We start from the raw sequence: 22,296 nt of genomic DNA, 5'->3' as shown, positions 1-22,296 counted from the left end.
ACAAAAATAGTTGTGGTTGAGGTTTTGTTTTGATGGCTGTCCATTTCCTCCGTTTTATGAATGATGAATAAATTTAGAATCCTAAACACCTGCAATCCTTTTCCAATAAAAAATGGAGATTTTGTTGTTTTACTGGTTTGGAATTTTCCTTCTTTTTTTGTTTTTCGTTTTTATGGATTGGCCATTTTTCTGGCTGTGTTTTATTTTGATAGACGTGCAACTTTATTGAAATTTTCCCTTTTGTTTTTATTAGAAGGAGCAGAGAGAATGCGGACGGATCAATCGGGTGGTCCGCTGGATGGAGACGATAAAAACGGCCAGCTGGTGATCCATGCCGCAGTAACTGCCAAAGGGAATAACAGCAACCACAACATCGGACCAACGTAAACTTCTCTCTTCGTCATCGTCGTGTTAAAAAAGAATCTCTGCTGGGCCGACTGCGCCGCCTTTGGATTTTTGTGTCCAGTCAGAGGGAAATTGAGAACCGACAAAAGAGGAGATACAAAAAACCACTTTTTTTTTTCTCCTAACGAATAAAATTAACGAAGAAAAATAGAAGATGGCGACCGTGAGCGATCCATCGTCCTCTTCTGCTTCATCGACGTGGACCGATCCCTACAAGGAATTCGAACTGTACCTGGAAAAAGCGCACGTGAGTTTTTATTTTAATTTTATTATTTCTGTTTCAAATTTTTAAGGGCGGGAAAGAGTCAAAAATCAAAACGACAAGTTTTTTGGTGGATGCCCATTTTTAAAAGGGCGGTCCCATTTTGGGAAATTTAAACAAAAATCGTGTAGGGGTAGGATAAATAAAGGGGCCACGAATTTTCTTTTGCTACAAAAATATGTCGACGTCACACACACACACACATTCCCGTTGGTTATAAAATAAAAGAAGATTCCGTGGCACGACAATCGGATCCCGTACGACAGGATAATCGGCCGATTCTTATCGCATTTGTTTTTTTTGTTGTTGTCTTCTTCACGTTTGTTTATTTTGGGTAAGGCGCAGTCGCCCAAATATTTTTTTCCCAAAAATGTTGTGTACCCTACCAACTATCTGCGATAAACGCAACATTTTTACGACGATCCGACTTGTGCGGTGGGCGTGTTTGATGCGGTGTTGCCAAAATATGTAAGGGTGGGGTGGGGGGGACGGAATAAAATCCCTCCCTCATTTGAAACGGTAACAGCGGGAAAAAAACAAAATGGCGTGATTCGACTGACTGACCCCATTTGTTTGTTGTTTATATATATATATACACACGAAATTTTCGGTCAGTTGGGCGATTAAAAGGCGATAGAATAGAATGGAGAAGCAATAAAAAATTAAGGGAAGAAAGGCAAAACAACCCGAACGTGATTGAAATAATGAAGCGAACACCGGCGTGAGAAGACGTGATACGAGAAGGAAGAAAGAATGTAATAAGAGCGGCCATGCCATCCAAACTCATTAATTCCCCCTCAAGGCTTTTTATTCTTCTTGTTCGTCGTCGTCTTCTTTTTCGATTTGTAATTTCATTCTCTTTTGTCTTTTTCGGTCGTTCGCCAGTGTCGCCGGGTCTTTCTCCACCGTGTGAGAGGTCAAGGATTTTTCCTTTTCTTTCTTCTTCTTCTTCCTTGTTTGACAAACAAAACACAATGGCAAAAGAATCAACAGTCGACGTCCCGTTTTCTTTTTGAGGAAAAAGATTCTGACGGCCGATAAGAGACGGAACACGCGGGATTACACAACCCGTGAAAACTCCGCCCCGTTTCGGTATACCTAGACCCGGTGCACATTTCACGATCGGATCAATGTAGTTGTTGATCAGTTATTTTTTGATTTGGTAAGACACGAAAGTGTCGGCGATGCCGAAATCAATCGACTGAGGACCCCCAATCTTTTTATTTTCTTTTTCTTTTTCTCTCCGATTGGGAATTGGACGTGCGTGTGCTCGAGTGCGTGCGTGCGCCAAGGAGCGTGAAGGGAATTTCTGAACGATCGCGTTTCTTCTCGTTTTTTTTTTCTTTTTCCGTTTTGTGCCTCGGTCGTCGCTTAGTTCGTTAGCGGGAGAGTCTTGTTGGGTTTGTTCGGGGGCGACCTGGTTAAAAGACCCTCTCTGGTGGTTGGAAATGTGTTGAATCTTATTCGAGACACGATCGACTAGCCACCACCGGAGAGAGCCCCAGTCGAATTATAATTATAGGCACAAAACCAACAACAGCAACAACTTTTGTCTTGTTGTTGCTGTTGTTGTTGTTGTTGCCCCAAAACAAAAAGGCAACAGGCGTGCCACTGTTGCCAAGTTCAAACGAGAAGCAGAGTTTTAGCCGCTGGCCATTTTCCATTCAAATGTAACAGGATGTTGAGTGTATGCACAACGTGAACAGGAATGTTGTTGACTTTCCAAAAAATGTTGAAATTTCAAAAGGCAAAAGGAGGAGAGAAAAAATGGGTGAAGAAGAAGAAGAAGAAGGTCAATGACGACAATGACACGTCCAAAAAAATTTTTAATTTCCCCTCCACTTTCGGTGGTATAACAAATTTGAGAAAGAAATGATTCCGGCGACCACCGCCATCGCCATCAGATATCCTCATTAAAAATTTTTTTGAAAAAATAAAAATAAAGTGAATGTTATTTCTCAAAAGAAGATGAATCACCCGAAGATTGAAAAATCGGATTCGACTGGCGGTGGTGGTGGTGGTGGTGGTGTTGGCATCGCTTCAGGTGTTTCTTTCTAGGGAAATTCCGTTGACGGCCGAGTGACGGCCGCAAGTTTTTCAATGGAACATCGTGGGGGTTAGGTGAATGTCAAAAAGTTATTCGGTCGAAAACCGAATTGTCGGTTGTCGCTGCCCTACCTGGGTGGTGGGAAATGTGTTTCACGGGCAGACGGGCAGAGCGCGTCTCCTTACCCATCGGTTGAACGAACCGAAATAAAATGATCACGTGAGGTGGACCGATGTTATGGGGGGGGGGCCTCTCTCTCTTGGTCGGTGGTCAGTCCTACACATCAGCTGTTTAGTTGATAGTTTTATACCCACCATCAGCCTTGATCTTATTTTTTCTTGAGAAAAATGATAATGCTTATTTTCTTTTCCTATTTTGGCCGGCTGGACCGTGTCGACATTTTGGCCTGCGCACAAGCCCCCCTCTGGGCTTTCGCATCCTCCACTTGTTTTCAAATTTATTTTGGCTTGGCGGTGGCCCTCAATTGAAATGAAAAATATATAAAGAGAGAGAGAGAGCATTTCTAAACGTTGCCAAATGCGTTTTACGGGGAAACTGTTTGTTGGGTAGAGATGGAGAGGGAGAGAGAGAGTTGACTTGTTTCATATTTACAAATGAGACTTTATGTGAATAATTTAGAGCTACAAGTAGTGCGGAGAGATAAAGCTCTGGAAGTCAATTATAACAAGCCAACAGACCGGTTTTTGATTTGTGATTCTTCGCCAAAGGAGAAAAAAGTTGGAAAGGTGGAAAATTCAATTCAATTTCCTTGTGTTTTATTTCTCTCTGCTCTCCTCTAATGGGCCACCACTTGGAAACAATTGGCCATTGGAGTGACGATCATTCCATTAAGGGGGCAATGATGTGTGACACCTACTTTTTCCCTTATAGCTCCTTTCTTTCGACCGGTTCAAAAGCTCCTTAAGGAGCCAACAGCTTTTCTTTTGTTTTTTGACGGAAGAGGGAAAAAAGAGGCCAGCCAACAACAAATAAACAAAAGGCTATTTTTTTTTCATTTTCTTGAAAAACTTTTTTATTTTTTTATTTATTTTGGTTGGTGATTTGCGGCTCGTGCGTGAATCCAATTGGTTCCGACTTGATGGATCGACGCTCATTGGGGTCTCCTTTTCTCTGCGCCTTTCTGTTTTGTGTGTTTTACCCTTTTTTAGTCTTTTGATACGTTCCACACGCACTTGACGCAATCGGCAGCGGGGCAACCATCGATTATCTCCATTTGCGTGTCGGCGGTGGTTTATTGATGATTCATCACCGGCAGCCGCCAAGTGATTGCCGTATTACATCATTATCCCCATTTTTTTCTCTTTTTGTTCTTTCTCTTGTTCCAAATTTCCACCTGTTAATTACGAAATGTGAAAAGAATGGGAGGAGGGCCACGGAGGAGGTAAACGGGTGAGAGAATTTATGAGAAGAAGAAGATGAGCCACCGGTTTCTTTATTTTTTGTTTCCCTTTTTATTTATTTCCACCGCGCTCCTCTCAACCTGCAACAGAAATAGTAAAACGGCTTTCTGCTCCGACAACCAAACGCCGCCACCGCTCCTTGATCAAATAGCCGAGATAATGTTTCTCCCATATTTTTCTTTATTTATTTATTGTTCAGTCTTGACTGCAACAACAATGTTCAGGTGCCTCGTCCGAGAGGAAACGTAACGTAACGTAACGTACGCCCTGTTTGGAAAAAAAGAAAAACATTATTTTCCCCCTCGTCATCCGACCGAAATTTTCCCGTTTGTCTGCCGCGCGCTTCTGCCGCGTGTAATTGTTCGTGTTCACCTCCGGTCAAAGGGTGGAGCTCTTCTAACGTAGGGGGGTGATACCCCCGTACAAATGCAGACGAGATAACGAGAAGGGACGAGCCCGGTAGAATGTCACACAAGTCCATTATTCATCTAATTACTTTGGGGCATATTTAAAAATAAAAATTCCGGTTGTTCGTAACTTTCTCTTTTTTTCTTTTTCTTTATCTCCGGGCGGAAGAATTGGTAAAGAAAGAAAAAGATAGGAATGTTAATTTATTCACGAATGCGTAGCTGCAAATTTGTGGTGGTTTATTCTTGCAAATAATATCGAGATTGAGATCATTAGAATGATGATCTTCATTATTTTCCTTTTTTTTTTTTTTTTTGGTGTTGTTGTTTAACATATTAAATGACTTCATAGTTGATTTGATTCGGGCACGCCAGCCGCCAATTGGCGCCCATCCCTTTTTTTCTTTCGTTTGGGGCCGTGTGCTGGCCAACCGAAAATTACAGTCATTGGCCGAGAGAAAGGAAAGGAGAAGCTACAACAACAACAACAACTGCAATACACACACACACTGGCAGACAGACAGACAAAGGGGGCAAAAAGAAGCCTCTGGCTTCCGGAATCCTTCTTCTTCTTATTTATGTTTTTCTTCTTTTTCTTTCTGCTCCCTTGCCCCTTTGTCTCGTCACGCCGGAAGGGATGTACCGTAGTGGTGGTGGTGGTGGAGTGGACGGCGTTCAATGTTCCAACAACAACAGGGAAAAAAAAACAGAATAATAATAATAATAATAATAAACCTTTTTTTTTCCCTTCTTATATAAGATGGGTGGATGGACGTGTGTGTGTGTTAAGGTGGACAGACGACGGCGGTTTTCTTATTTTTCACGTGTGTGTGTGTATACGTGGCCGTCAATCACGTTGAAATGTGAACAACTCGGCTGGACGTTTTGAGGTGAAAAATAAAAATAGAAGAAGAAGAAGAACTAAAAGGGCGCGGTTGGGTTGGAGAGAGACGGTCCTCCTCAACCACACGAACGAACGAATTTATTTTTTCTCTCTCCAAACCAGCCGGACTAGTGGAGTTTTTGAAGGGAAGTGAAGTGAGTCTCGATTGTTGTTGTTGGTGGTGGTTGACATGTGGAAGAAGACGATTGGAGATTGCGCCTTTACGCCGTCGGCTAATTAGAATGGAATCCATTGGAGCGTGACTTGATTGCAGCATGAGAGAGAAAAACCAAACAAAACAACAAAAAATCGGGAGGTTGTTGATCGGGTAAAAAGTTCAGTCGAGGACTGACGGACGGACGTGAAAATTCAGGTCCCATCAGTTTTGGTCAACTTACCAAATAGACAATTTCTTTTTTTATCTTTTTTTTCCCAAACCCCGACGGGTGTATTCCTCCTTTTGTTTGTTTAATTGCACAGTTGGGTCACGCTCCGTTTTTCCGATCTCCATATGGGGCAAGAATGGTAATGACTTTGATGACCGACTGACAAGGAAAAAACGTCCGTGATGAAACTGCTCACGGCCCTGCCTAGCGTCTCACATTCCACGTGAAATGTGTCGTGGACGTTTGCTCTCAGTGGTTACCTGCACGACTCTCTCGGCGACTTTTGATGAGTTTTTGATTGTCTTTTGTTTTTGTTTTTTTTTCTGATTCGAATTTCAAAATTCTCATCATCCCATAAGCGACACATTCTTTTGAAAGGAAAAGAAACTTCCGGGAATAAATTTAAAAAAGACGGAAGACCATTAGATCAATGAGCTACTGCCATCTAGCGGTGGACAAACGAATAAGACTTTGGCGCCATCTAGCGGCGTGAAAATTGACTATTTAAAAGCCGAAAAATGAGAAAGGAATTTAAAATAAAATAAAAAGGGAAAAGTCTCACGTCCTCATTCTGCCGAGGACAAGACAAGACAAGAGAGAGACTATGAGCGTTCACGTTACTAAATACCTAGCGGCGTCTCTCGACATTGTCGTCACGATGACGTCGGGCATTTTGTGTGACGACGCCGAAGCTGCGGATGCGGAGCGCATTGTGTTATTTATTGTCATGTAAATAAATGCGCAAATGAGATGCAAAGTTGTTCTCTCGGCTCCTCGGCTGAACAATTGTCGATTGTCATTTGGAAAAAGAAAAGAGAGAAAAAAAATCTTTTTCTGCCATTGGCCAAAAAGGTAGGTGTACAAGATAGTTGATGATGGCGGTTGCTTTCAGTCCTCGTGTGTCTTGTCGGATGCATCGCAATGGATGAAAAGGAAACGGTTGTGGCGTCCCACGCCTTTTTTTGGATATTCTCTCCTTCTTCCTTTGATTCGCTTTTCCACATTTCGTCGGTCGGATTCGAATGAAAAATGGGAAAAGACGCAGACGGCGGGATTGAGAAAAAAATGTAGAGCCCCAGAGCATCGTGATATGAATAGCCCCCCCCCCCCCTTGCGAACGAAAAAAAGAGGTGGAGGGGGGTGGGGTGGGGGGGTCGGACAGGACCCAACGCAATACGTAGAAAGTTGACACTTGTGGCGTCTGGTCGTCGTGACTCACGCCGCTGCTGTTGGGTGCCCTGCGCCGCGCGCTCTCGACTCTTGTGTGTGTCTCTTTTGATCCAAGGTCATCATCAGCAGCAGCAAACGCCAATGCAGCCACGCGAAACTCAACCAGATCTCTCTCTCTCTTTTTTTCCATCAACTTGTCTAGCAGCAACTGACCAAAAGTCCAAAAATTGAAAAGAAAAAAAAGAAAAAAAAATTCAAGAATGTTCACGCGTTGCTTTCTGTAATCATAATTATGATCAGACGACCGCATGACTCATCCCGGGATGAATCACAAGTTGAATAAAGTTTGATTTCTTTCGAAAGAGGCCCCGCGCCATTGGCCTGCTGGGAATGAAACATCTGCTGCTGGAGGCTCTCTTGTTGCACTTTGGTGTCTCCGAGAGTGTCTCCGTATAATCTCGGGTTGCATTTTGCGTCGGCGAATCTCCTTTTGGCTTTTTCTCCGTTTTTCTCTTGATTATTCTACTATCAAAAAGTCGCCCAGCTTTTTTTTTTTTAATGAAAACAAAAAACTGCTGAAACACGCAGCGACGAAATTCCTTTTTATTTTATTTTGATAAGAAGAAAAAGAGAAAAAAAAACTGGAAATTGACGAATGTGTATACATGGACGGGAGATAAAAACACACACACACCCAAGAACCACCGCAACAACACGCAACCCAAGTTTGCCTTTGACAATTTATTATCGCCAGAGAAGAAAAAACAGCGAAAGGCATTCACATTTCTCCGTTTTGACAAAAGAACAAAAGACAATCGATGGATGGATGGGACCGCTATGGAAATGCATTAAAAAAAGTAAAAATTTGAATAAAAAGTCCCGAAGGAGATAAAATAAAAACAATTTCCACAACTGTCTGCAGCAGCTACAACGTCGTTGTTGCGGGACTACTCCAAGGGGTTATCTCGAAAACGGATAAAACAGGAAAACGAAAACGAAAAAAATGATTGAAATTGATCATCTTGTTGTTTCGCTCCCCCCGTAGGCGTCACACCACAAGTGAAAACCCAACACCCACCCCCCAGAAAAAAAAATGTATTTTTCTTATATTTCGGGAATGGAATAATAAAAACGGAAAATGTTCAAAAAAAAAGCTGCGGGTTGTGATCCGATAGCCCACCAGGAGGTTTCAATAGAAAAGGCGCTCCCATTTGATTTCATTTCGTTTCCCAATATAAAAATAACACAGACGCGGGGCCATAGAAAAACAGAGATAACCGCACTACAATATCAGCTCTCCTAGCGAAACCAAAACTCACAAAAATTATACCCAGGGACCAGGTGGTGGTGGCCTTTGGACGTCATCACGTAAAAAAAAAAAAAAAAAAGTCGAAATGCGCAATATGTATGGCGCGCTACTTTTTCTTTTTTCTCTGTTGGTTTGAATTGAAAATCGGGAGCCATCATCATTTTTCTTCTTTTGAGTTTCGAGTGCTGCTGGTTCGTAGGTACCCACGAAATGTAGTCCATCCTTGAGAGACGCATGTCGAGAGAAATGACGGCCGGCCAAATCTGAAATTCGAATTTTTGCGCCAAAAATGTCAATCGAATGTGGCAACATGCGCATAATTATCGGACGTGATGGATAACCGGGAGGGGGGGTTGATGTCGTACACGACGGTGTCACGATAATGGCTCTGACCTCCAGTCCGTCAGCCGAAATTTCGATAGCGGCCATTTTTCCTTACCTTTTTGCGTGTGGGATTTTTGGGATTTTTTTTATCCGCCGCCCGTGGCCCGCCAGAGCGAGCGTGTTGAACCAGCTGGGCCACAACGACAATCTTGTGCCTGTTGTTGTAGTTGTTGTTTGCTTGTTTCTTCGCTTGCGTGAGTGCCGTGCGTGCGTGTCGGAATAATCGCGTCAGAGCGCTCGTGTCTCGGCCGTTGGGCGCTGACTGCACAGCTCAGTCCCGCACCAACGACACCACCACCACCACCTTGGTCGTTTCGACTCCCACACGGGTCTCGCCCGGGCTCTCAATTTCTCACTTTTGTCTCTCTCTCTCTCTCTCTCTCTCTCTTCTTTTTCTCTTTATTTTGTGTGTGTGTGAAACGGCCGACCGAAGATTCACGACACACGACTCGTTGCTCCACACGGCAATTGAAAGAAGAAAGACAAAACAAAACAAAAAATCGGGTAGTTGTTCTTGTTTCTTTGTCTTTTTTTCAAATCATTTTCCCGTCGGTTGTTGTTGCTGTTGGATTTTGATTTTTCGGGTTCTCTCTCTCTGTGAATGGACGTCTCTCACACACACACTCACACAAGGAAAACGAAATTAGCATAGACTTGCCCACCTCTCTTGAGAGAATCAAAAAGTCTGGCTCGTCGAGTCCGCCAACTTTCTCTCCACTTCTTTTTACGGGTCCCGCCGAGTGCGTTCGTTCGTTCGTTCGCCTTGTGTGTGTGTGTGTTTTTTTTTTTCCTTCTTTTGCCCGCCAGTTGGTTTTTGCCACTCGACTCGACTCCTCGACATTCAGTCGAGTCCAGTAGTCCATTGAGGGCGAACGCTCTTTTTTTGTCGCTTTTTTCGGTTGTTGTTTTAATCTTTAAAAAAAGTAAATATCTCTCGAGTTGATTCGCCACTTTGGCCAAGAGCAACAACAACAACAAAAAAACAAACCAAACAACAAGACGAAGAATCAGTGTCAAGTGTGTTGTTCTCTCTCGTGGCGGTGTGTGGGGGTGCCTGCGTTTTGTTCTATTGTGTGTCGCAATCGAGTGGGCCAGCTCAGCACGACTATCGGATCACCCAATTTGATATGAACCTCCTCTAACCTCCTTGCTAAAACACCCGAAGAGGTACACACTCCTGCGTCTCTTTTCTCTCTCTCTCTCTCCTGCCCAATCGCCCCCGATGGATAATTCTTCTTCTCTCGCAATGGCATGGCCGTTTAGTAGCGGATCCTCCTTTCAGAGAAGGAAATTCAAAAAACAGCAGACACACACAGTGAGAGAGAGAGGTGGTTGAATGGCCAGAAGGTTTCTCTCTCTCTTTTTCGTCTCTGCTGCTGCTGCTGCGCCCTTGCCCTTCTCCCGTACATGGCCATCCGAATGAGTAGGAGGAATGAAAGAAGAAGAAGAAAAAAAAAACCTGTTGTGCAGCTGCTTTTTCTTCTTCTTCAGATATTTGCATCTCTCTCTTCTTTTTTTTATGAGCTTCTTTTGGGTTTCGTACAACGACGACGTCATCACCCCAGTCGCCTTTTTGTGTAATCTTTTCCCCCCCTCGAGACGCCATGCCTAGGTATTATAGCATGTCTTCCACCACGTCACCCCCCCACTGGGTCTGACCCTTAACAAGAAAAAAAGAAAGAAGAAGAAGAAGAAAAGTGTAGCGAAACGGATCGGCTGGAGCGAACGCGTTCCAGCAGCAGCACGGGCCACCGCCGCCGTGTTATTCGATCTCCTTTTTTCTTCTTCTTCTTCTTCTTCTGTGGACGACCCGAGAAGTTTTTTTGGGGGTCCCAACTTTATTTTTTACTTTTTTTTTGCCTTGTCTACATCGTCATTTGTCTTGTTGTCTTTTGTGTGTGTGGCGGGCCGGGTTTTTTCTTCCTTCGGAGGCCAAGAAGAAGAAGAAGAATCGAGTAGAGGAGAGAGAGAGGAAGGTATTTTCATGGGCTCCTATTACGACACACGCAACATTCCCTCCACTCCAACTCCTGCGCACTTTCTTTCCTTTTTTTAAGGGTTTGACATTCCTTCGCCATTCGATGAGTTTTCCAGGCGGGGTCGCTGCCGTTGATTGATGGATCAATTTTGATTTTTTGAATTTCTTATTTTTCAAATTTTTAAATTTTTTGGATTGCAGGAAGAAATTGGCGCCGTTTTCCATCAGCTGGAAGTGACTGCGTCGAGAGCCGCTAGGACGTCGGCGAGTCAAGTCAACGTCGTTCCGCCCCCCGTTCCCGTCCGTCGTGTCGCCGCCGCCGCTCATCACCACCACCACGCCCCGCTACCAGCCAACAAGGCCGGCATCCATTACAATCAACGCCGACGTGCTGGGCTGAGGGTCAGCGAGGACTACTACATTGGCGACTTGGTGACGCAAGGATTGAGCCGCCAGTCGCGGGCCAACAACCACTGGAACCGCAAGCAGCAACAGCAACAGCATCCGCTTTTGGTCGGCGGGCGAAATCGCTGGGATGCGGCCGAATTCCAGCGCAGGATTTCCTGTCCAGGATTTCAACACTTGGGCAATCAGCGGTCCAGTGCCGCCAACAACGAATTCGCCTTCCTGCTGGACCAGCAACAGCAGAAAATCGACGCGGTCGGCTTGATGCCGACGGCCACGGCGTCCCTCGACGTGGCCGATGGGACGGACGTCCAGCGCAAGAAGAAGAAGCAGCAGCAGCCCAACCCGAGACGCACCTTGCGTCGCTACCTGACGGCCGATTCGGCCCTGCAGCTGACGGACAACGGCCGCGTCGCCCGTCAACAACCCCAACAACATCATCAGTCGCCTTACAATCCGCAAGCCATTCAAGTGTGGACGACCAGCCTCATGGCGGAATTCAACCACATCATCGACGGTGAGCTGCAACGGCTGGCCATGGCCAGCGATCCGTGCGCCGACTCCACCTCCTCCTCCCCTGCGACGGGCAAATTCAGCCACACCAAACGGGCAAACACTTCGTGTTCCACGTCGGTCGAGACTGGCGGCAGTGCGGTGGAACTCAGTCCGTGGGCCCGGATGCAATTGGCTTTGATCGACCCCGCCGTCGTGTCGGCAAGTCTCAACGGCCTGTCCGTGCCACCGCCACCCGCCACCCGGCCTTCTACTCCGCCAGCCGCTCCCAAATCGGACGTCGTGCAGTCGTCGATCCAGCAGCTGTCGGCCGACATTGATCAAGTGGAGCGTCAAATCTTTGACGATCTCGACGATTTGACATTGACGTTGAACAATAGCCAATCGCCGGAATTGCTGGCCAGTTGTTCGAGTTCCAGCGGTGATTGTGACCACGATGAAGATAACGAGGACAACTGCGCTAAAGGCAAACAACGTGTCGAGGCCCCGACTAGTTCTTCCTCAACGACGGCGACCGACGAATCCTCGCACATTTCCAGCCCGTTGTTGGTGAGTTTTAAACTTTTCCTTCTTCTTCTTTCGCGTGAAATTTGTCGCCGATGGAATCCAGTAGAAGGAAGAGTCGCTCAATCGGAATGATGTAATGTGACGACCGACTGGAAACAGCTCCTTTTTTGGTCCGTTTCTGTTTTTATTTTTTGTGAAATCTTTTGAGCGTCCTTCGTTGCGAATGCGCAAAATGGCGGGTTCGACGAGGACAAGAATGCGCGTCTCTCATTTTATTTCTTTTTCTTCATTAGAAAAAAAAAACGGAAGGGTGCGTCTCGTTTTCTTTTTTACCGCTCGTCTTTTTTCGTTTTCCGATCCGATGAGTTTGTGAGACGTCGTCATTTGAATTGACGTGACCAGCAGGGGGGGGGGGAGTACGGGGTATTATATGTTTGGTTGGTTGAGGCCAAGGATTTTTTTTTTGTATCTGTTACAAAGCATCAGAGTCTCCTGTCTGTCTCTGAGGTGTTGTTGGTGTTGGGTGTAGTATAAAATATAAGAGAGAAAAAGGTGTAAGGTGGCAACACCACCACGTCTCGGTAGTGTCGACAATTTCATTCCACTCGGCTGGCGAGGGAAGAAGGAGAAACAACAAAATAAAAATAAAAGAAGGACGGTGAACCTGTTCTAACGTTCATCTACTATATGTATATAAATACGTGGTACGGCTCTTATTGGTGGGTAAAGTACATTGGAGCGTCTATATGGAAATGACCTCCGATCGATCACGGCAATCAAAAGTCCTGGGCCATTGGCGGAGATGGAAGAGAAGGAGCCAATCGGCATTAGATATGCCCTTACAGATAAATGAAGTCGAGCCTGGGCAAAAGAAAGAAAGAAATGAGCGTTAGATTCTCTCTTTTATTTTTTTCTCAATTTGGTATCGGACCCATTCTTTCGATTGAGACCAAGAAGGAAATGAAGAAATTAAAATAATACAAAAGTGATGCTATATTATACACACACACACCGTGTTTTTTTAATTATCAGGGTTATTTTGAGGTGTCTGAAGAGAGAAAGAAGGAGGGACTGTAGAACGAGTTGTTGTCGTGTTTGCGTGTTCCAGTTTTTTGTTTCTTTTCTTGTCTAGTGGTGTTGTTTTCGTCAGTCCGTAGATGGCGACATCCGTAGAAGGCCCAAAAAAAAACAAACAAAAAAACACAACAACTAAAAAGGCAAAAGATTGGTGAGGGGGATGTTGTTTTCTTGCCCTTCCGACTCTTGGGCCTCCACTTCTGGCCTAATCAGGAGCTCGATTTAGTCAATGTCTAAAATTCCAGGGCCACCCAGACTCGCTTGATTCATCTACTCACCCAAAACAAAACAAAAAGTGAAATGAAAGTGGATTCAACTTTTCCGTGTGACTTTTTTTTTCAGAGGCCGCAGGAGCTGCAGGATTTCTTGCGGAGGGTCGAGGACAGCATCCGCACCAGCAACACGACGCTGGATCGCGGCTGTTGCCATGACGAGGATCCTTCCATGGATCACCACGGCGGCTTACCATTTCCTCTTCAAACTCCTCCAACCGCTTTATCGGCGCCTCCCATTTGCCAGCTGGACAACGGCGTGGACCTGCCCTTGGGTGGAATCATCATCCAGTGTCTCCAGCTGCACAACAATCACCAGGTGGCGGATGCTGAGCATTCAAAGGACAACCGACCCGAGTCTCCACCGACGTTCGACAACGCCGGAACTCAGACGTCGCCCATGTCCTTGTCGCGCAGTTCCAGTTTCCTCTGGGTCTCGGATTGCAACTGCAGCGGCAGCCTGGAAGACAACGGAAGCGTGTCCGGCATGACGGGCAGCAATCCGCTGGCTCTTTCGTCGGCTCCGGCTTCCGGACACGGAGGAGCTCACTCCGAGGCCGGGTCGTCGGGTGTCAGCCGCATCGTCCACATGGACACGTCCATGTCTTCGCTAGTCTCTGAATCCAGCGCCGCCGGATGCCGTCTCAGCTCAACGGGCACTCACTGCCGATCCGTTAGCAGGCGGAACCGAATACTCCGCACGCCGGACAGCGGAGCAGCTCACGACGACGCCGAAGAAGAAGATGAGGATGACGACGACGACGACGACGACGACGATGGAGGAAGCAGCGTGTCTCTGTCCCACTCGATGGATTGCGGCGGAATGGGCGGCGGAGTCGAATCGGGAATCGGGACGGGTTCGCCACCGCCTCGGGACAGACGCAAGAGACCCATCGCCGTTGGCGACCGGCCTGAAGTGAGCGTGCAGACGATGCCAATGAGTCAACCGGAATCGGATGAATCGTCGGATTTGGCTGTTGGCGACGACGACGACGAAGTGTCGCCTTTGGATTCGTCCGATTCGTCATCGACGGATTCGTCACTGTCGGACGGGGAGGAAGGAGAGGACGAGGACGCCGCCCTGGCCGCTGCCGACGCCAAGAAAAGGGAGAAAGTGCGACGTCGCGAAACGTGGGAGAAGATCCGGCGGAGGCATTCTTGCAAGCGGACCCATTCGCGGACGATGCGCGTCGTCGGCAGCGTCAAAGAAAAGCCGGAAGTGGTGTGGATCCGTCGCGGGCAAAGTGAAACCCCCCCGCCGCCTTCGGTGCCTCCACTCCACGCCACAGTTCCGGTCGGATCGGCTCCCATGTTGACGACGCTCACCGACGCCGTCGCCATGCTGCCGCTGCTGGAGCCGCCCAAAGTCCTTCACAAACCTCCGGTCGTCGTCATCCAGTCGGTGACGCCTCGACCCAAACCGCGTCCTCTCCTTTTCAAATTTCCCGGGTCGGATTCGGTGGCGACGACGACGCCGACGTCAGCCGCTGGCACGCCATCCGAATCGACGCCGACGGCAGTCAAATTGGCGCTTCAATCCGTTTTGGCCATGGAATTGTCTCCTTCATCCTCCTCCTCCAATCACAACAACAACAACAACAAATCGTCGTCGACTCCTTTTCTCATCCCGGGAGGAGGAGGCGGCGGGGCAACAAAGAAACGCCATCTGAAACCAATTTCGGCCTCATCGACGCCTACCGAGCCTTACATCACTCTCGAGGTAACAAAGCCGAGAATGAAACGTCAAAGAAATAAATAAGAGAGAGGGGCCTCCAATGCATTTCCATGAATCTTTTCCCTGATGTTTTGTGGCCAATGAAATGGAGGAAGGGAAATGTTTTTCTTTCTCCATTTGATTTGTGTGGCGTCGGGTTTTTTGTTCCTACGGTTTCCATCATCACATTGCTGATTGGCCCTTCCGTCGAATTCCTAGCTCATACATTGATGATCGACGGACGGTTCCATGGCAACCGGCTGGGACAACTCAAATGTCACGAATCAATAATTCTCTGGCCCAAATTTGGTTTGTTTCTCTCTCTTTTCCAAGATGTTGGCGGGAGTAGTCGAGAGTCGAATATCGAAATTTGTTTCACAGTGACGTTTTTTATGAACACACATTTCTTATCATTTATCCATTTTGATTAGATCGGTCTCACGGCAGCGCGCTCTCACTCGGAATCCGCTTTCGCCGGTAAGTTTCTCTCTCACTTTTCATTTTTATTTGTCAAATTCCTGGTATCAAACTGTTGTCGCCCAGTTTTCTCCCCCTCAACTCTCCCGACGGTGTATCGATCTCGACAGCGTCCGCCTCTCGTTAGACGCCCGTTTTTCCACTAAGGGGCCTCGGCATTGGAAAAGTGACGGACGCGAGAGAAAAGAGAGCTGTTGAAGTAATGAAATTTAAGTAAAAGTCTTTTGCTGGCCTATCGCCATCGTCGCTGGCGCAAGTTTTTTGATTGAATTCGCTTCCAGGAAAAGGAGAAGTAGACTTGGAACATTTCGGATTCGCCTTCGCTCTTTGGCAGTAGCTTATAGGGCCCGGCTTTTCTTCACGAGGTTCGTCGATTAGTCTAATAGGAGCTGCTGTGCAAAGTCGGGGGTAGGCGCAGGCAGGGGATGATACTCTACAGCTCCTGACTCAATCCTCTACAAAAGGAGGTGTAGGATCAAAAAAGGCTCTTTTGAGGACGGCGGGATGATGACGGGCACGTGCGCAAGTCCTCTGTGTGCAGATTCTCTACTCTACTAGGCGACGATGGTCTTCCTGTTTCCTCCCGTGTGACGGGCAGAGAGAGGCCCCCCTCTCTCTCTCCATTGCGCCTGTCTCGCAAAATAGTCGGCCCTTTGGGAGGTCCGGGCCAAGAGATCCGCAGCTATTTGATATGACGTCGGGCAGCGATCATCGGGCAGGAGTCTTTTCCGTGTTGTCTGACCGATCGGATTGTTTGTTTGTTGTTTGCTTGTTGCCATATGCTCCTCGGTTTACATCTGGCCGGAGCTAGCTAGAGATAAGATTGTTGTGAGGACAAGAAATGGCCGATGAGAAGCGCCGATTGGTTTTCGGCCGCAGTTTAAGTGAGAAACTGAGATGTTCCACCACGGGCGAAACGGTCGAGCGCATCTGGATGAGACTCCGCCAGGTGAAGCTGCAAGGTAGTACTACTACACACACGCACAGCACACACCGTGGTGTCTTGCTGACCCTGTTTGAATTTATTTTTGTGACAAGAAATGTTGGGACTTTCAATTTAAAATTTCTTTGGATTTTCCCTTTCTCTGACTCATGGGGAATTGAGAGAAACTTGACAACACGGACGGCGTTCTAAATAAGGGGATCCCGCCGATTACATCTCTTCTTTTTTTGACTGTATAATTCTGATTAGATACACATAAATTAATGCAGTCGGGGTAGTAAAGCCGCTGGCCAGCCCCCACAACGTCAATTTTCCCAAATAATCTTATGAAAAAAAAAGAAAAAAAAAAGATTTTGTCTCTTCCTTAGTTGTTTTTTTTTTTTTTTTGTTTTTTTACCCCGACGACGACGACGTGATCGGCCGTGAGGAAACTTTTCCTTTTTTCTTATTCTCTCCTCCAATCCATACATCCATTTATTGTGAGTGTGTGTGTGTTCATGGATATCTTTTATCGATTCGAATTCTTTTTGTATCGAACAAGAAGAAGACGAAGAAGAAGAAGAAGAAAGGAAGAAAATACAAATGGGGAGAAAATAGCTGAGCATGTTTTTGGTCCGGCCAACTTTCACCCCGTTGTCTATTTAGGGGGTTCCAATATATAGAAAGGAAAGAAAATCGTTTTCTTCTTCTTCTTCTTCTTTTATGCGTTATCTTGTTCTTCGATTTCTTTCCGATCCTCCATCACCCCACAAATGGATTTTATTTTTTAAATATTCAAACGTCGTCGTCGTCGTGTATTTCCCCCCAAACGCACCACATGTTTTAATCATTTCGTTGCTTCTCATTAATTAGTCGCGACGATTAAAAACAAAAACAAAAAACGGACTCTACGTCTATTGAAACAATTTCTCTTTGAACTTAATGAATGAAACGGATCCGGGATGGCCCACCGTTAGTTAGTTTAGCCGTTCGACTCTTCTAAGACGACGACGTGTTAGATTCCCTCCGTTAATTAAAGGTTTCCGATTTGGGTTTCTCTCTCAACGGGGCTGAGAATTGATGAATCTTTTGTCATGTTGGTATTTGGTGTACAGTGAACCGAAGGAGGGCAAACGTTTGTTATGATATGATTTTATTTGGGTCAGGTCAAATCAGGTACACAATGTACAGTACACACTTGATAAGGTACTGGGAATTTCTTTTTTCTTTTGACAGGAGGTCAAATCAGGTCAAAACCAAACAGTCAGGGACTTTTTCTTTTCTTGTAGCACAACGGCAAGTTTTTGTTTGGTTTTCTTATCGACGGGCGAGTCCGATCTTGGGTGCGATTATTGGCGCGGGCCTTTTATTTTTTCCTTGATTGACATCAATCGCCTTGAGGTTTGTGCTGGCTGCCGCTGGCCGTTTTGATGTGTCGGGAAGGGAGAAAATGAGAGGAGAGAGAGATGATCATTTTGGCTCAAGAGAGAGAGAGAAAAAAAGTTAATTTAACTTCCGACGAACCGATATGAAAGCGGCGGTTGAGAGAGAGATGACGTCCGAACGGAATGAGCGCCGGAGGCCAATCGACTGGACTAGGAATGATGATGATTGTTATTATTATGAAAGCCATGTTGCCAACGCAGTAGGTTGTTATCTCTCGACTGTAAATCATCATCAGCCAAAAGAGAAGATGACGGAAGAAGAAGGAGCTAAGCCGAGAAAAAGTGGTTCACTACACAACTCCTCATTCTTTTGCCCAGATCAAGTTTCGTTGGCTTCTGCACAAACTAAACTACCGGAACAACAATATGAATGGCTCAACAAGACTCTCTCTCTCTCTCTCTCTATCTGCCATGGAAGAAGCTCCGTGTTATATACACGTAGATATATATCTGTATGTGGAAGTAATATGGTAATAGAGTGGACAGGAAAAGTTGGACCCCGCCGACTTTTGACGAATGGCGCTTGTGTACTATTTCTTGTGTGTAGTTTTGGCTGGGCCCGGCCCAGTGTTGGATTTCAGGCGAACGACTCGAGAGACATGGCGCACAACACACAGCTGGGCATCTCTTCCAGCCCATCACCAAGGTCGAGTCGACAGTGAAGAGAGAGAGAGAGTGGAATACATTGCGGCTTTTGCGGTCGACTCTATGTTGTTGGATAGGAAAAGCGACTAGTACCGACAACTCAAAAAGGAAATGCGGCCCAAGGAGAAAAATGGGAACGCACCAACCGATCGTTTATCCTCTTGCCCAGTTTGTCCGTTTCGAGAAAAAATCCCAGCACTACTACTACTACTACTACTACTTCATTATTGTTAGCTTTTTTAGTTTTTTTTTACAGTCTACTTCGTGTGTTTTCTCTATTTTTTCCGAGTCGGAGGATAGGGGAGGCGAAATTGCCAAGAGGGAAGGAGGAGAATATAAAGGGGCCTCTAGGAGTAGGAGGAGCAAAGAGCCAAGAGGCCAACATTTTTTCCCCATTTTTTTATTTTATTTTCTAATTTTTTAAAAGAAGAAAACAGTTTAAAGGCTTGAGCACTATTAGTTTGGACAGTTAGTCTCCGCTGGTCGTGTCGAGTGGATTGGTGTTTCGACTTTAGTGGGGTGTTGAAATCTTCTGGCAAAAGGGCTTTGATTTTTGGCTTGGTGGAATCCTCCGGAATCGTTTGCCACTGTTTCCATCTCATCTGGATTAAGAACAAGGCCTATTGTAAGTACCGTACACGAAACACTCGGCCCTGTCATGCGCCACTAATCTTCCCATTCGAATCCCCGTGTGTGCGTGTGTGTCCCTTGATGACATGCGTTCTAATGAAGAAGAAGAAGAAATTTCTTTCAGTTCGATTTTGCCGCTTTATCATTGGGATTTCCACTGATCGACCCGTCTCTTCCCAATCATTTCCCGAGACGTATCGATCGCCGCCCGTCTTTCCGCTTCCTCCTCGAAGACTCTGTGTGTGTGCGTGTGACTTGTCAGCTCTTGCCAAAATTCCTCCCCCCCCCCACCCTTTATTTAATCATACATTTCGGCCATCTTACCAGTGGTTAAAAGATTATGTAAGCCGCATTCGTTTATTATTTCGTGGCAGGGAATTAGAGAAGGAAGAGAGAGCGGCGTTGATTAAAAATGTATAATTCTCTTTGTACCGGTAGTTAACTTCGTTACCAAGATCAGGTTGGACGGTCTTGTATGTACAGTAAGAAAAGACAACAACAACGAAAGATAATGGCGCAGCTGCGGTTGGTGGTTGGTGGCCCTGTTTTAATCAAGGAGAGCCCACCCGCACGGCTCTACTTGTTCGCGTTCTCGTTCGCATCCCATATATTTATAGTTTTCGCCTCAATCTCTCGCTCGCTCTCTCTCTCTCTCTCTCTCTCTCAAGATTGTGTTGCACTCCTTTTTCTTATTTTTCCTGTCCGTTTTCTCTTCTTCCTCGCTCAAGATGTGCCTCCTTCATCCGCAGCTCTCTCCCAGCCCCATGACTCGATCGAAATAATATCTAGTACTTGCTTACTTTATAAATAATACAGACTTCTCTCTCTCTCTCTCTGCGTCTGCTCTTGCCCACTCGAGGCGACGCACTTGACGTTGTCCAGATTCCTCCTCTTGCCTCGTTCCATCTTCCAGTTCATTATCATCTTCAGAGTCTCTAAAAGAGAAGCAGGAAGAAGAAGAAGAAGAAGGGGGCTACTCCCTTTTTTCTTTCTTTTTTCACGATGGTTCGTTTGTCCTTCCGAATTGTCCTGGCAATGAATTGAGAAGGGGAAGCTGCTGCTGCTGCTGCTGATGTTGGTGCACACATCACTCTGGAGCACGTGTCTTTCCCTCCAGATTGGAAACTGATTGAACAGCTCAGCAGCAGCAGCAAACTAGGAAGGCAGGCAGAGATCGTGTATCTTCCAGGACGACAAACGGTTGCTGCGACTGATGGAATAGACGCCATCATTCTTCTTCTCCACTGCCACATCCCCTCCAAGAATAACAAGAAGAAGAAGAAGAAATAAAAAGAAAAGTCTTGATATATCCGTATGGTTGGCGCACACGTTACCTGTCCCGACCACCTGGTGACTTCTTGCCCATATTGGTATCGAAGGGGGATCAGGAAGTGATCCTATCTTCAAACGAAGCCTCAAAGAAGGAAGAATCTCTTCTCTCTTCTCTGGTCTTTTTCGTATAGTTATTGTACCTGAATGAATGAATGCAATCACGTCAAGTCCTAAAAGGTCTAGGCCAACGAATAAGGAGCGTGACAAGAGTGACAGCAATCCATCATTTCCGACAAGAAACTCTGTCGGGGCCGGTCTCGGTATTTATTTACAAGTGTCCAGCATTCACTTTCACTCTCCCTCTCTCTCTCTACATCTCTCGAAGCTGAGCTGAGCATGCGAGCGTGAGTGAGCAGCCCCGTCTGGCCTCGTTTTCTCTGGGGCCTAGTTACATAAATGGCCGCCTCAAATGATCGTGATGAACCCCGTAATGACGGGGCGTCACGATCTTCATGTCGTCGACGAGTCGACCAAAATGGAAGCAAAGCGACGACGACGAGTTCTTCTCTTTTTTTTTCCCCCACACCGAACTGATTGATTTATTTATATTTATTCGACTGGAATTTTTGACAATATTTATCGAAGAGAAAGTGTAAGAGGAGAAAATCAAGGCCACACAAAAAGGGATGTGGGCGCTTTTACGTGATGCTTTTGTGTGTCAATTCACAGTGCAACTCACCCCACAAATGGATGGGGTCGTCCAATGGCGGAGGCCACTCAATCGCCCCCATCCACTTTTTTTTCTTCTTCTTCTTTTTTCCTCTGTCCAATTCAACGAGCCCCGATTCAAACGGATGGCCTCTGTATGTGTGTGTGTGTGCTTCTTTTATCACGACGCACGCGTCATTCCTTTTTTTTTTCGTTTTTCATTCACTTCTTGTTCGATAAATCACTCGACTCGTCTGTCTCTCTCTCCGCTTGATGCGCCACTTGATCTGCCGTTCCTCCTTCCGTCGATGTTTATCGAACGATCGACGTCAGGTCGGGGGGAAAAAGAAGAAGATGTCTGTGCTGCACAGCAGACGGACCAATAGATTGCGATGCGGGACATTCGATCCGCGCGGATTTATTCTTATGGTGGGGGTCGCAATGAAACCCAAATGTCAAACAGACGTCTTTTTTTTTTCTTCTTCTTCTGCTGTAAATGTCAACAAGGCCATTAACCTAACGTTGTCAAGTCATTAGTAGATCAGTTTAGCTCATTAACCCTCAAAAGAAGCAAGAAACTCATCTGGAATTTTCGGTTTTCTCTTCTTTTTTTATTTCAGAATTGGAAGCCACTGAAGCGTGTCGATGGTTACGAGCCACCGGATTTCCCCAATACGCCCAGATGTACGAAGGTAAGAAAATTGTGTTTCTCGGCCGAGTGAGTCGGTGGTTGCCGAGTTCGAGTTGTGTGTATACCACCGCAACGTCGACGACGTTTGTTGTCGCATTGATTTATTGATTGATTGTCACAGCGCACCACTCATAGTTTTTTTTTTTTTTCTTTCGTTGTTATTCGCAATAGATTGGCAGTTTCCTCTTGATCTGAACGTTGTGGAACGCGACCATCCCTTTCTGGATGTCGATTCGCTTCAGGCGCTCTTCCGGCGACTAGCCACTCTCAATCGAATGGCCAAATTGCGCAGCGAAAAGGCCAGAATACGCCCTCAGGTACATATCAAAGTCGTCTAGACTGGCAATTAAACTTGTCGAATTTGAT

The 22,296-nt window shown here is 46.1% G+C and overlaps 1 protein-coding gene across 3 annotated transcripts in view; it reads left to right on the top strand.

Annotated features, from left to right (window-relative positions):
- Window positions 1-22,296, top strand: part of LOC124191403 (rho GTPase-activating protein 7-like) — a 37,212-nt gene that overhangs the window by 10,334 nt on the left and 4,582 nt on the right. For 2 of the 3 annotated variants that reach the window (XM_046584598.1, XM_046584597.1), the window contains exons 2-7: window positions 254-652; window positions 10,854-12,119; window positions 13,497-15,146; window positions 15,572-15,617; window positions 21,860-21,931; window positions 22,102-22,247. In XM_046584598.1, coding sequence (XP_046440554.1) covers window positions 560-652; window positions 10,854-12,119; window positions 13,497-15,146; window positions 15,572-15,617; window positions 21,860-21,931; window positions 22,102-22,247 — 3,273 coding nt within the window. In that variant the 5' untranslated portion in view covers window positions 254-559. Of the gene's footprint in view, window positions 1-253; window positions 653-9,513; window positions 9,842-10,853; window positions 12,120-13,496; window positions 15,147-15,571; window positions 15,618-21,859; window positions 21,932-22,101; window positions 22,248-22,296 lie in introns of those variants that run through there. The other variant, XM_046584599.1, reaches the window with a different exon arrangement.

The sequence above is a fragment of the Daphnia pulex genome, chromosome 3 (assembly GCF_021134715.1).
Source record: "Daphnia pulex isolate KAP4 chromosome 3, ASM2113471v1".
Taxonomy (NCBI): domain Eukaryota; kingdom Metazoa; phylum Arthropoda; class Branchiopoda; order Diplostraca; family Daphniidae; genus Daphnia; species Daphnia pulex.
This window is presented reverse-complemented; position numbering and strand designations above follow the sequence as displayed.